Source organism: Chrysoperla carnea, chromosome 3, assembly GCF_905475395.1.
Source record: "Chrysoperla carnea chromosome 3, inChrCarn1.1, whole genome shotgun sequence".
NCBI classification, from domain to species: domain Eukaryota; kingdom Metazoa; phylum Arthropoda; class Insecta; order Neuroptera; family Chrysopidae; genus Chrysoperla; species Chrysoperla carnea.
This window is the reverse complement of record NC_058339.1, coordinates 3,467,243-3,482,580: the sequence shown is the minus strand read 5'-3', so window position 1 is coordinate 3,482,580 and position 15,338 is coordinate 3,467,243. Positions and strand designations below refer to the sequence as shown.

Sequence of the window (15,338 nt, the reverse complement as noted above, 5' to 3'; positions counted from 1 at the left end):
CGGACGGACAACCAGAAATGGACTAATTAGGTGATTTTACGAACACCTATGACAAAATTTTTTTCCTAGCATCATTATTTTTAAGCGTTACAAACTTGGGACTAAACTTAATATACTATGTATATTTCATATATACATGGTATAAAAACATTATGTGCACTACCAGGCATACGTAACATGAATACAATAGTTCTTTGTTTTGTTTTTGATGTGGATTTTATATCTATATACAGGGTGGACCATTTTAATCAATGATGGCTAATACCTCGTTTTGTAGCTAACCAATCAAATAATAATTTAAACAAAAACTGCAGAGGTTGATGAGGGATATCATGTTTTGACATCAGATTGGATCTAGTTCTTAGACTTTCTTGATATAGCCAATTTAGATCCTAAACGGTAAGAGATAGAATAACACTTTGAATTAGAAAGTTTAGTCTAATAAAAATTAAAATTTTTCATGCTTTAGCTAATCTGATGTCAGAGCATGATATCTACTCCCCCCTTCTCATTAAAATCCACAATTTTTGTGTAAATTTTAAGTAATTTTTTAATTGGTTAACTACAAAACAAGCTATTAGCCATTGTATATTAAAATGGCCCTAAGTAGTTCGATTTTATAAGGCAACTTGAAAGAAAAATCACAGATCAAAATTGGTTTCGAATGAGTAGTTACTAGTATATTATAGTAAGGAAAGTCGATTACATAAATGTGAGTTGAAACAGCAACAGTATTATGCAATTTAGAAACTTATGCCATAACTTCAACCATAAACTTCTTGTGCTTACTGCTTAACTCATTCTGAATTTGTAACAGAGATTTGCCTTTTGTTTCGAAAACACAAAATATGGTAAAAATTATGCTACCAATCATTATTATAGCACACAGCCAAAATGTTACAAACATATCTAGAGCCTCAGAAATAACAGAAAATAATTTTATTACAGCAAATCCTGTAAGTGAACCATACATTGTACCCACTAGAGCAGCAGTACCTCTTAAGTTTGTGGGAAATATTTCACTTAGGAAAATATACGATAATGTTCCAACACCACTCGGCTGTGCAATCATGAAAAACATTATTGATACCAATGGTAACCAACTGATAGAAGTTACATCACATTCAATGTAATCTTTTAAGAAAAAATATAATCCCACAGAAAATAATGCTACTGCTGTTCCAGAACAAGAGCTAATTAATAATGGCTTACGACCAAAACGATCCACAAAGTAAGATGAAAAACATCCCGAAAGTAATTGAACAATCCCACAAACAATTGCTGCAAGCGAGGCAGGTATAAAAGAATCAGTTTCTTCAAAAATGTTTTGCATATATCCTTGAATTGGGCCAATTCCACTGAAATGTTGCATTGTTTTGACACCTAAAATTAAATTGCATCAGTATTGATTCGTTTATGATCGTTTGATGTATGATACTAGCGAAAAAATTATAATACTTTCGCTAACACCAGTTACTAAAGCAATGCTATCTACTATAAGATAAAGTTGTAGTAATTATGTATAATGTTTTGTGTATACACATCACTATTCTAATACGATCTAACAACAAATGCCAACAAATGCCAACACGTGCCAACTCAACATCTAATAATTGGGAATTAGTAAAACTAATAAAAGAGATAGGTGTGTAGAAGCAAGGTACACACTTGTTTATAACCCGTAGACCGAAGATTTGAATGTTGCAAACGGCAGTTGTAAATTTTTACAAACGGAGCAGATAAGAAAGATGCATGGATAATACAACCGTCTATTCTCACTATAGTTTTATAATAATTTCCCTTTTCTAGATATGCAGTTGTCATCAAAAAGTCATCTGGAGACATTCTGTCAACTAATTCTATATCAATGTAATTGTAAAATGGATAAATAGAATAATAGTAATAGTAATAAATATAAATATCTGTTCTTCTGAAAAACGGAAGTGAAATCGCATAATTGTTCTTAATCATGAGTTGTCTTTTTTAGTATTTCGTATAACATAGTAATAGGCCATATCGAACACAGTCATATCGAACACTAAAATCGCAAGAAAACAGCTAGCCTTGAATTTTTAATATGTTGTTAGGACCACTACCAGTAGTGTATATCCAAGTTTGCAGCTTCGAAAGACCTGTGCTTACTTCACAAAACTCGAAAAACCTTGAAATTTTTGCAAAAAATCCAAAATTATGCGTTTTTTTCTCAACTGTCTAAAAATTTTTCGAAAAAAGTGAAATTTTAATACTCTATTTTCGACTCTGATATCGGAGGAAATACTCATTTGATGGGTGAAATCATAGAAAAAGATGTTATAGGAAATCTAATTAGCTTTAACATAATAATTCTTAATATCTACTACTTGCTGAAATTTTTTTATATGTAATAGACGATCATAATAACCGATTTGGGTTGGCAACCTTTTTTTGAAATGTTCCTTATCGCACGTTTCTGATTTGTTAGCGGGCGAAGAGGCTAGGTGATTGAAGTCCACTTTTTTCCCCAAATTTCAACACCGCCCCCCTTTCTCGAAAATGGCCGTTCTGTCATACACATGTCCTTTGAAAGAAAATGCTCCACGTCGACTCTTATTAGGAGCTTATTTAACACGCGGAAGAATGCTGGAGTTCATGGATTCTTTGACGCCCCCTATCCTAAAATACATGAAATGTATGTTTGAACATGAGAATGATAAGTAGAGCTTTGGGAATTTGGTAAATATGAAACATTAATTATGAGTTATGGTTAATTATGAAACTTTAGCCTTCCTTTCCTTAATGATCTTGAATAAATAGAAGTAGAATAAATAAATAAAAAAGTGGAACTTAATCCTTCTCCAATATTACCCGAAACGATACTTATACTACTTATACTATGTTCCGCTGTAAGAAACTTTTTAATCATTCTAATTTGAGACCGTACAAAACTATCAAAACTGGTTTTCAATTAATTAGGCTAAAAATTTTTGTATAGTAATTCAACTTACCTAAGAGTAAAATCATAGCTTTTCGAGTTATTGGTTGTTTGAATAATTCGATGACTGATGTTTTATTTTCCATTTCGGCATCAACACCTCGTTTCATTGTATCCATTTCATTCTCTAGTTGTTTAGCATCAGTTAAACCACGAAATTTTAATAAACATTTCATAGCTTCATCTCTGTTACCTTGCCTTAATCTGTAAAATGGTGTTTCAGGCATCCAATAAAATGTGCAAAAAAATATAAACGGAATTGTAGATAAAATCAATACGAAAGTTTTGTAAGGTACGTATGGACCAATACACAAGGAAAATAGCACGCCACAATGATGCATTATCATTAATAAAGCTCCAACACGCCCCCGGATAGCTGGCTCACAAATTTCTCCAATATATAACGCGCAAACCTGTTTAATTAAGAATAAAGATAATACTATTACAAATATAATAATAATCACCATGTCATTGAAATACGATGCTTTTACGACAGGCCTTCAAAAACTTATTTTTTTATTTAGTATCAGAAGGAGCCTAATTTTGAGTATTCCAAGTGAAAACAATACTCTCAAGATATGTATATAAAGTTCTTGGATTTGGATGGCTGTAGTCTTTATATAAATACTGATGGTTGCAGTAAGTAATATATTAACTTATCGGCAGCCGAGACGCAATAGGAGATATTCAAAAGTTTAGCAACGTCATTTAACTGCGCTCAATGTTTCCAAGAATATGTGTATTTTGTGGCTCGTTTTTCTCTGTTCTGTATTGCATGTTGGTGTGCAGGCTTTTTTTTGCTTCGATGTCTGTAATGTGTTTCAACCAACTACAAGTCATTAAATTCTTTCAAAATTTTAAAAATCGCAGCGGTGATTAGACTCCTTTAATTTATTTGTACATGCATGTTGAATATAACTTCCTGCGCGCTCATTATTATACAACCCAGAAAACTGAGACAAAAAAACAGTCGATCTGCTTAAAAAATCCAAGAGAATTTTTCAAATATCTCGTAAACTCGTTAAGTTTTTGACAGTTGTGTAACCTGTTATGAAATTTGTTTATGAATTAATCTATATATATAAGAATGGAAGCGGACTGATCGATCAACGAAGGCAGTTATGCGTGTACTTTTTTCAGGTCATAACGACCAATCGGTTCTAAGGCCACATTACGGTTCTATGTTATTACTTTTATGAGCTTTTTCCAGTTAAATATTTCGAAAACTATTGCTTCTACGGAAATTTTGTATAGAATCTTTTTTCTATAAAATAAACTCATGAACAAATTTTTAACAACTAAAACGTCCATAAATTTAATAGTTTACGAGATATTTGAAAAGAACTAGTTTTCGCGACCTTTTACCATGAATAAATTTTTTTGCGCTCATGATTTGCAATGTACTATTTATGAGTCATTTCTTGCATCCGAATAAAGCTAATTCCGGTGAAAAAACTTCACTTGGATTTTTTTTCGCTGAAAAAACATTATTTTCCCCTTTTATGAAAGAAAATAGAAAGGTCAGTTATGTATTAAAATAATATCAGCCAGATGTCAATCACGGGTCCCTTTACAAGTTTTTTGTTCGAATGTAAAATTTGGAAAATATGAAGCTTTTATTTACAACAGTTACGTTCTAAGTTTCACTTTGACTATTAAGTTTTCATTAAACATTGGAGTATTCACATTTTTTTCAAATGAACTCTAAGAAAACAATCCAATTGTCTCACAAAAGACATTTACTAAAATTAAATTCTCCAAGTTTTTCAATAAAATAATTGCTATTAATTTCGTATTTCGATATTTTCTAATATAAGGGGGATGAACTTACCGCTGATGCTATGGCACCACCACCACCGGCAATCAATCTGGCAGCAAGTAAAGTATAACAGTTGTATGAAAAATATGTTATTATCCAAGCCAATAAAAAGATAGGTCCAGCTAATAATAATGTTGGGCGCCGCCCTATCATATCAGCAAAAGTTCCCGCAACTATACACCATGGTGCAGTACCTAATGCATAAAAGGATACAACCCATCCCCAGCCGGCGTCAGTGCATTTAAATGGTGTTTCATCATCTTTTAATTTAATTTGAACAGGTGAAGCCCAACCCACAAAATTTCCAGCTATAAACATCACTGTGGTCGCTATAAATAAAACAATCTCTATAAATTAATCGTTTCTATTAATTATCTTGACGGAATCATGTTCTTGATTCACTACTAGCATTCAGATTTTTAAGTTTTGGACAAAATCTGAATCAAGCTTGGGCGTCATTTTATCCATCTTAACACAAGTACGCCACCCTTTGCTTGCAAGCTTGTCCCAATTTAGAGTTTGTTACGACGTAAATGCGTCTATCGTGTGTAACTGCTTTTAGATCGATCGCTCCTACAGTATTAACCTACATTTATATATATATTACTGTATTCGTTAGTTACTAAACTGTCAAAGTTTCAACACTAGTGACTTTCACGCTATCAGTTTGTTTGGAACCAGACATGCTTTCATGTTCAGAAATGGTAGACAGTGAAATGCATATTCGGAGGGTATCACTCATGTGTTGAAGGTGAGATCAACTTGGTCTTTTTACCGAACGTACGTTACCCAAGATGGAGCAAGCGAAATTGGTTTTTTTTTAAAATGTGGAAACATCATCTTTAAACATCCGATTCAAGGTCTGATTATATTTTTTAATTTCGTTATGGTTGTGACCGCCTGGTTCGCGTGTTGTTAAAACGCGAAGCATTTCTTCTTTTTTTAACCTAAAATAATTTAGCCACGTTTTGGAAAACAGAACATGCTGTATCCAGGGAAATCTCACATTTCCTTGAACAAAATGCGATAATCATGCTCGAGGTTCATATTAAAAATTATCGCGTTTAAATATATAAATATAGGAATTTAATAGGCTACATGAATAAATTTAATGTATTAATATTTTGTTCGACGTTTTGTAGTTGCGTAGGGTAAACTTATTCATAATGTACGAGCGCTATCGTATTTAAATAAATTTTATTAGTTGTTCATATTTTAATGTGAAAAGTTCTTTGGCTTTTCGGTTATTTTTTTTAGTTAATATAAATATCGTAACATTTAAAAATTTCAATTGTTTAATTTTAGTGCTAAGTTTAGTAGTTCGTTAAAAAATTTCTTTGACTAGTTTTTAGTTCATATAAATATTGTAGCAGTAAAAATTCCAATTCTTATTTTTAATGCTAATTTAATAGCTCGTTGATAGTTTGTTTTAGCCTAATGTTTTTGTTAATATAGATATCGTAACGTTGAAAGGGTTACAATTGTTAACCGTTAGCTCCGATTATAAAAATTAGTGGTTAAATTTTAGATTAATTAACTGTCAAGGTAAATATCGTGACAGTTAGGTCAAGTTTTGATAACAAAAAAAAAATGTTTCACTAAAAAAGCAAAAATATAATATTTGGATGTATGTATTGATACTGTTAAAAATTGCTATCAGTTGTTAAATTTGTTATTCTTGTACGTGGTAACTAACTTATATTGATTGTATAATAAATGTCAAATTTGTTACATTTAGTTATTTCTTTGGACTGACCTTCGTTTACGTTGCAGGTATTTTGAAATACTAAAACCATAGTAATGCCCAGGGATTCCTGAACGGGAATTAGGTTGGCGGGTAATTCCTCTGGAAAAGGGTTGTTATCAACCCCTACTAGGGCCCATTTAAAGACCTATGCCCGTACGCTAAAGCTGCGCTAACTCTGCGAACCGTTTAACATGGTAATACCCGGTCTTAGAGTTCAAACGCTCTTCGTAATTTCGAATCAATAAATATCAATCAGATAACCCAATTTTGGTCATAATTTCTTTTTTTGTTACATTTGATACCAGAGCCAAATGGGCATTACTCTATTAATGTTATTAATTTTAGCAACGTTGTCTTAGAGTAGGCATAATACTTATTTTTTCAAAGAATTTTTCTAAACATCCTTTCATTTATTTTCCGAGGTACATGGTTGATTATATTTTGCGGTCCAATAGTTAGATTTTTAATGAAATACGGTTAAGGAGTTCCAAGCCAAGATGCCTGAAACAGCGAACGACAGCATATCCAGCGATTCCCGAAGATCTGCAACAGCATCTACTCTTTTAGTACTAACACAGAAGATGGACACCCTAGTGGATTGCGTCAATCAACTTACAGCTAACGTTTTACAACAAACCAACAATGTCTCAAAGATGAGTATTAAAAATAATTCTGACTCTCTTATCTTAATACGAGAATTGTCGACGCGTATACCTATGTTGAACATACTTATTTCTAGTTCGGTTGTAGATTTTTGTATCGAGGTCGAGGATGTAGTTAATTTGAATATACTTAAGCAAGATGTACTCCTTAAATTTTTAATGTCAAAAATGTCGCCTGACTCTAGGCAGTTATGGTCCTCATTTATTGTTCAGGATTTGTCGTGGGGTGTCATTAGACAGAGACTCTTGTCATTATTATCCTCGTCTGAACTTCATCAGGTAGTCGACAAAAATATCCGTAGAAAACAAAATCCTAACGAAAAATTTTTTACATTTGCATCGGATATTCGTAGATACGCAAGAATACTCTGCCCTAAATTTAGTCCTGTAGAAGTCATTGAAATTATATTTTCACATCTTAATCATTCTACATTTGATCTATTAAAATTACATTCTCAACCAAATAGCTATGATGAATTGGATAAGCTCTGCGTCAAGGTTGAAGAAATTCAATCCCGCGTTAGAGATTTTTATCAAGGTTCTGAGCTTGCAACTTCATGTCCGTCTGTCAGTAATTCGTCAGGTCATACGCTGTCTGTAGCTAATAGTATGCCTAAGGTCGACACACCTTCACCGTCGACTACAGATTCGTCTGCTTTACCAGCCCATTCGGCTATATGCAACGCTAATGCGTGCACTACTTCGGATCAAAGTCCATGTTCCTCCATGACCAATAATGTTGTTTCTCATGGAAATGCCCCTCAGGCTACGTGTAGCTCTTTATGTTACACTTTAACGGGACATAATTGCCCAAATAGGGTTTCGAATATAATTTCGGCCCAAACGTCGAACGCAAATTCGGTCTGTGGATCCGGCAATAGTTATTCTTGTACTCGAGATAACTCTCAATGTTTAGTTTCAAACATCAAGAATTGTAATTGTGCTAATGCTACGAGTAACTCTCATCCTAATAATTATCGTTCTGTTACCTGTGCCTACTGTAAAGTTAGAGGTCATCATATTTCGGAATGTCGTAGAAGACGATATAACAATTCCCGTTACTCGTATTCCAATAATAATCATAGCTCCTCAAATGCAAACGTAAACGCTCAATCTTCGAATAACAAGCCCTCTATTGCCAGCTCCAATACACCGAATCCAAAAAACTAGTTACTGAACCTCGATATCCTCGCGAAAACAATACATCCATAGCAAAACTTCCGTTAGTATATGTAGATTTTTATAATGCTCCATTTTTAACCCTACTCGATTCAGGGAGTACCTTAAATTTAATCTCTTCAAGATGTTTTTATAAAATTTTCGATCCGCGTTATACTAAAGTTAATGTATCTAAAATCGAAGCATATTTACCTGGAGCTCTGTCTTTAAAACTGAACAAATATTCGCTCTTACATTTTAAATTAAATTCGTATTCCTGGACTGCTAAATTTTTCATTACTGAGTTTTTACCATACGATGTTATCATTGGGTCCAATACTATGTCTAAATGCGGTATGTTATTAGATTTCTCAATTTCACGCGTAAAGTTTTCATTTAATCTTGCTGCATCCATTCCTTTTGAAAAACAAGGATTTATTCAAAACTCTATTGCGCTTATTACGGAATTTCAGGCGGATTTAAACGATTGTCAAACTAAACGTCTCAACAATATCATTAATAGTTATCCTATGGTTCTCACCAAAACACCGGGTCGCGCTAGGAATTATGAGTACAAAATCATTTTAAAAGATTTCGAACCAGTACGAAAGGGTCCTTATTATTTGCCTCCAGACAAGTTACCTTTACTTGAAGAACATATTAATGAGTTAGTTGATTCTGGGATACTATTCCCATGTCAAAGTCCATACGCCTCACCAGTATTCTTCGTAGCTAAAAGTTCGGGTGGTGTTAGGCTATGTGCCGATTATCGGTTCTTAAATGCAAAAATTCAGTTCGATCCCTTTAGTTCTTGTAAAATGAATACTATTTTTAACAGTTTAGGCTCCGCAAAATACTTCACTATATTGGATCTTAATCAGTCATTTTATCAGATTCCGTTGACCCAGGACTCGCAGCACATTACCGCAATCATTACTCAAGTTGGACAATACGCGTTTTCCGTTTTACCCTTCGGTTTGGTAAATTCAGCACAAGGTTTAAATAGATATCTAGTCAGAGAGTTCGCTCAATTTAGACGAGAGCAATTTTTCTTACAATATTACGATGACTTAATCATCTATAGTTCGTCCCTGGATCAGCATATATCTCAAATTGAAAGAGTTTTATCAAAATTTAAAGAATTAAACCTAACAGTGAATCCGGATAAGGTTAAATTTTGCATGACACGTTTAAAACTTCTAGGTCATATCGTTTCGAATCAAGGTCGAATTCCTGATCCGGATAAATGTTCAGCTATTATAAATTTAGCATTTCCTAGAAAACTTAAAGATCTTCAAAAATTCATTGGTATGTGTGCCTTCTACTCAAAATTTATTCCAAATTTTAGCTCAATAGTCGCTCCTTTGAACGCTTTAAAAAAGAAAAACGCAAAATTTATTATAGAGTCAGCTCATTACGAATCTTTTGAAACGTTAAAAAAAGCGTTAATTTCACCACCGCTATTAAGGTTTCCTGATTTCAATAAAAAATTTATATTAACCACGGATGCTAGTTCCAAAGGTATAGCCGGCACCTTGAGTCAGGATTTTGATGATGGCAGGCATCCAATAGAATTTTTTTCAAGAAGACTCCAAGGCGCAGAAGTTCGATATTGCGCTCATGAACTTGAACTTTTGGCAGTCGTAAAATCATTAGCACATTTTAAAGATTATCTGTTGGAGAGGGAATTCGTCCTTGAAACGGACGCTAGATCATTAATTTGGATATTCAAACAACCACAAGCCTTCAATAAACTTTCGCGCTGGATACTCCAGATGTCACGGTTTAACTTTACCCCGATTCATGTTCGTGGTCAAGACAATTTTGTAAGTGACGCTCTGTCACGTTTATTTGATGATTGTTATAAAAATGTAAAAGATGAAGATACTTCAGAATCCGACCCAGTCGCTTTATTAAATACGTTAGTTCATTCGAACCCTCAAGGGTATTTGTCTGTTCGCGAAGCACAAAAGCTTTCGGAATATTGTAAGTCCGTTTATGCTGACATTAAGTCAGGCAAAAATGTCAAAAACTTCTTTATTCGTGACGGTTTACTTTGTCGCTTCGTCGGAAAAAATCGTAACAAAAGAATCGTATTACCAAATACTATGTTGGGTTTTATTCTGGAGTATTTTCATTCTACCATACACCACGGTACTTTAAAAACTTACAGGGACATTGCCAAGCGATTTTGGGCTCCCGAATTATTTAAAACTGTTAAGAACTTTGTGAGTGAGTGTAAAATATGTGCTTCTTCAAAACCATCGAACTTACCTGGTGCTCCAAATCTGGCCTTAATTCCCCCAGATGAAGTGTGGTCCCACCTCTATATAGACTATATTGGTCCCCTTATAACATCTACTGATTCTTCACGTTTTATTCTAGTTGTTGTGGACGCTTTTTCGAAGTATGTAATCGCAAGAGCTACTCGCAGATGTACAGCTGAAGTTACTACGAAAGTTTTAAGAGACATTTTTCTGCAATATGGATTTCCCAAATTGTTAACGTCAGATAACGGATCGGCTTTCAAGTCACAAAAGCTTGCAGATTTTTTAATGCAACATGGTATTAAATCTGTTTTTACATCAAATTATAACCCGAAGAGTAACATGTGTGAAAGGTACAATAAAAACCTTAAAACAAATTTAACCGCTATCATGAAGCAATGTAAACTTCAACATAAAATGTGGAGCGATATGCTTCCATATGTGATCTACAACTGTAACAGATCGTATCATCAAACTACAAAATGTACTCCAGCGGTTGTGTTTTTTGGAAGAGAACTATATACCTCTCTGGATCTGTCTCTTAACATCGATTTGGGCGAAGAAAAGCCAGATTTATCCGTAGTTTTCAACAATTTAAAAAAATATTTCGTTAAAGCATCAAAACCCACGTTAAACTATGCTTCAAAGTTTCACGTTAACCAATCAGTCATGGTCAAGAATCACTCTTTAGTTTCTACAACAGAACTTGACAAAAAGTTTATGGACAAATATAGTGGTCCTTATAAAATTTTAAAGTTTACTACGCCAGTGTCTGTGGATCTTCAAGAGATCGGCTCCAGTTCCATCAGAAAGGCACATATCAAAGACATTAAACCGTATGGAAGTGTTACATAATTTAATCTTGTTTAAGCTCCTTCAGAGATCATTTTAATTTAACTTGCCGTGGATGTATTATACTTTCTTGAAAACAAGTTAATTTATGTTGGGTATTTTCTTACGAGTTCGCGAGGCAGGTGATGACAACCAATTTCTTTATTCTTGTGTACGTATGTACATATATATATATATATAAAAAAAAAAAAAAAAAAAAAAAAAAAAATTTTTTTTTTTATAAAAAAAAAAAAAAATTTTTTTTTCCCTTAACCCGCTTGGGATGTTACGACGTAAATGCGTCTATCGTGTGTAACTGCTTTTAGATCGATCGCTCCTACAGTATTAACCTACATTTATATATATATTACTGTATTCGTTAGTTACTAAACTGTCAAAGTTTCAACACTAGTGACTTTCACGCTATCAGTTTGTTTGGAACCAGACATGCTTTCATGTTCAGAAATGGTAGACAGTGAAATGCATATTCGGAGGGTATCACTCATGTGTTGAAGGTGAGATCAACTTGGTCTTTTTACCGAACGTACGTTACCCAAGATGGAGCAAGCGAAATTGGTTTTTTTTTAAAATGTGGAAACATCATCTTTAAACATCCGATTCAAGGTCTGATTATATTTTTTAATTTCGTTATGGTTGTGACCGCCTGGTTCGCGTGTTGTTAAAACGCGAAGCATTTCTTCTTTTTTTAACCTAAAATAATTTAGCCACGTTTTGGAAAACAGAACATGCTGTATCCAGGGAAATCTCACATTTCCTTGAACAAAATGCGATAATCATGCTCGAGGTTCATATTAAAAATTATCGCGTTTAAATATATAAATATAGGAATTTAATAGGCTACATGAATAAATTTAATGTATTAATATTTTGTTCGACGTTTTGTAGTTGCGTAGGGTAAACTTATTCATAATGTACGAGCGCTATCGTATTTAAATAAATTTTATTAGTTGTTCATATTTTAATGTGAAAAGTTCTTTGGCTTTTCGGTTATTTTTTTTAGTTAATATAAATATCGTAACATTTAAAAATTTCAATTGTTTAATTTTAGTGCTAAGTTTAGTAGTTCGTTAAAAAATTTCTTTGACTAGTTTTTAGTTCATATAAATATTGTAGCAGTAAAAATTCCAATTCTTATTTTTAATGCTAATTTAATAGCTCGTTGATAGTTTGTTTTAGCCTAATGTTTTTGTTAATATAGATATCGTAACGTTGAAAGGGTTACAATTGTTAACCGTTAGCTCCGATTATAAAAATTAGTGGTTAAATTTTAGATTAATTAACTGTCAAGGTAAATATCGTGACAGTTAGGTCAAGTTTTGATAACAAAAAAAAAATGTTTCACTAAAAAAGCAAAAATATAATATTTGGATGTATGTATTGATACTGTTAAAAATTGCTATCAGTTGTTAAATTTGTTATTCTTGTACGTGGTAACTAACTTATATTGATTGTATAATAAATGTCAAATTTGTTACATTTAGTTATTTCTTTGGACTGACCTTCGTTTACGTTGCAGGTATTTTGAAATACTAAAACCATAGTAATGCCCAGGGATTCCTGAACGGGAATTAGGTTGGCGGGTAATTCCTCTGGAAAAGGGTTGTTATCAACCCCTACTAGGGCCCATTTAAAGACCTATGCCCGTACGCTAAAGCTGCGCTAACTCTGCGAACCGTTTAACATGGTAATACCCGGTCTTAGAGTTCAAACGCTCTTCGTAATTTCGAATCAATAAATATCAATCAGATAACCCAATTTCGGTCTAATTTCTTTTTTGTTACAAGTTGTTATTTATAAACTAAGATTTTATTTTATACAAACCAACAATCAATTTTGTTGGTAAATATTTTTTCGAAAGTATAAAAAAGTCACCACAAAGCGAGTGCAAAAATCTATCTGTATTAATTTCTGCAAGCTATTTCTCCGCAATCAATTCTTCGAGGAAATGTTTCGGAAAGAAGTTTTAATGGTTTTTTATGAAGAAAAATTGTTATTTAAAAATAATTGTGGTCGCAAATTTATTCATCAATTTAAAGTCTTGACAGTATTTTTTATTATACTTAATTTATTTATAATTACTCTAGAATTAATCCTAATTTTTCTAGCCAGTCTTTAAGCATGCTTTGTAGAGGTCTCAATCTTTTAGAGAATCCAAACCTTTCTAGATAAAAGTTGAAAAAACGACTTTTCATAGCTTTTCAAACATAAAATTTAACTCTTTGTTGAGAAAACATTTTTCAATGGCACAGTTTTAAGGTGTATGCATATAAAAGGTAAATTTTTATGAACTGCTTCTTATTATTAATCATATTTAAATGAGCTTTCCCCCAAAAAATTCGTATTCAGCAAGTCAAAATAATTTTTTTTAAATTTGCCTTGTTTCATCAAAATAATAGTGCTTCTTTGGACAATACAAAGCTTTCCCGCCTTTTATATGACTGAGTTGTGTTTTGGATAAAAATTATACTAAAATAAAGTTGCGTTTAGTAGCAAAATATCTTCTGTTGAGTAACGCTTTCCGGAAACAAACAAGTCAATTTTAAGTTACATACCAAATAAACCAGCCAAATATTGATTACGTTTATGTGGTGTTTCTAATACCAACGTGAGACGTGATATCACAGATACTTTTTTCTGTTTTTTTTCCATTTGATTAAATTAATTCAGCAAAAAACTTCTAAATTTGGCTTGTTATTCCATTATATCCACTGACTATACAATATTAACATTAACGTTATTCAATTTTTTATCGTTAAATATAAATCAAATATGTTCTACAAATATCAGACCCCATTCTTTGTTTGAATATTTTCATCAAGATTTTTTACTAAACTTTTTGTAAAAATATTGTTTTTTTACAAAATAATATTTTATTTTTCAGTTCAGTTCTTATCGAGAAGAAAAAAATAACTTTCTATCAGAAAATGAACTGAAAAATAATATATATATATATATATATATATATATATATATATATATATATATTGACAAATATCTTGTCTAGTAATCTTAATTAAAAAAATTGAAAGAAATACACTCGAACCCGGACCTCTTGGGTTCAATGCACTCTTTGTCTAGAGCTCGAATGGTCCAATTGGTAGAGCGCTTGGCATGAATCCAAGAGGTCCGGGTTCGAGTGTATTTCTTTCAATTTTTTTAATTAAGATTACTAGACAAGATATTTGTCAATATTTAGTTTACGCTAAATATGTATGTATCATATTAAAATCATCAATTATAATCGTGAGACTTTGATGTAAATGAATATCGTATACATGATTAAAAGTACACAACACAAAAAATCTTTTAATTCATCATCAAATATGTAACTCATTCGGGTTATAATAGAAAGGTACTGGTCTAAAATCCGTGGGTTATATCCATCACGACTTTAATTTTAGGTTCCTATGTAATGATGCATTATTTATCTTTAATTATGATTTAATACTTTTTTTTACAAAATAATATGATGGCCCTTCTTGAAAGTACTCAATAAAATTAGATAACATTCTCCAGTTGTTGATAATAATCAATGTATATTCATTGTTTATATTATAAGAAGGTTATTTCGTGAAAAGCAAAATCAGAAGCTACGTAAAATAAAAACAATAAAAAAAAATACAATACAATTAAATCCACTTGGAAACCAAATCCGGCGTTAAATAAACCGTGTAGCTGGATATATTTATGCCCACAGGGAGCAGGATGAACAACGAAGGACAGTTAATAGTATAAAAAGGCCTCCGACAATACTGTTCTTGTTCAAGGGTAGATATTACGGATCTTCCCAAAAAGTCACGTTTTCTTGGGATCATCTTTAATTTGTTTATTACTTTTATTGTTTTATATCGTTTTTATTATT

The 15,338-nt window shown here is 32.3% G+C and overlaps 1 protein-coding gene across 1 annotated transcript; it reads right to left on the bottom strand.

Annotated features, from left to right (window-relative positions):
• Nucleotides 1–629: 629 nt before the first annotated feature.
• On the bottom strand, nt 630–14,168 carry LOC123294925 (facilitated trehalose transporter Tret1-like). The gene is made up of 4 exons (XM_044876122.1): nt 14,029–14,168; nt 4,803–5,119; nt 2,985–3,384; nt 630–1,383 (listed from the first exon to the last, which is right to left on the bottom strand). The coding sequence occupies exons 1-4, from the start codon at nt 14,123–14,125 to the stop codon at nt 752–754; spliced, it is 1,446 nt and encodes a 481-aa protein (XP_044732057.1). The 5' UTR covers nt 14,126–14,168; the 3' UTR covers nt 630–751.
• Nucleotides 14,169–15,338: the final 1,170 nt, after the last annotated feature.

What these genes read in the sequence shown, in the direction of transcription:
- LOC123294925 (XM_044876122.1), bottom strand. Translation starts at nt 14,125, where the DNA reads ATGGAAAAAAAACAGAAAAAAGTATCTGTGATATCACGTCTCACGTTG. An exon ending in GTGGTGCCATAGCATCAGCG is followed by an intron (nt 3,385 to 4,802) that starts GTAAGTTCATCC and finishes TTAATTAAACAG; the next exon opens with GTTTGCGCGTTATATATTGG. An exon ending in AGCTATGATTTTACTCTTAG is followed by an intron (nt 1,384 to 2,984) that starts GTAAGTTGAATT and finishes ATTTAATTTTAG; the next exon opens with GTGTCAAAACAATGCAACAT.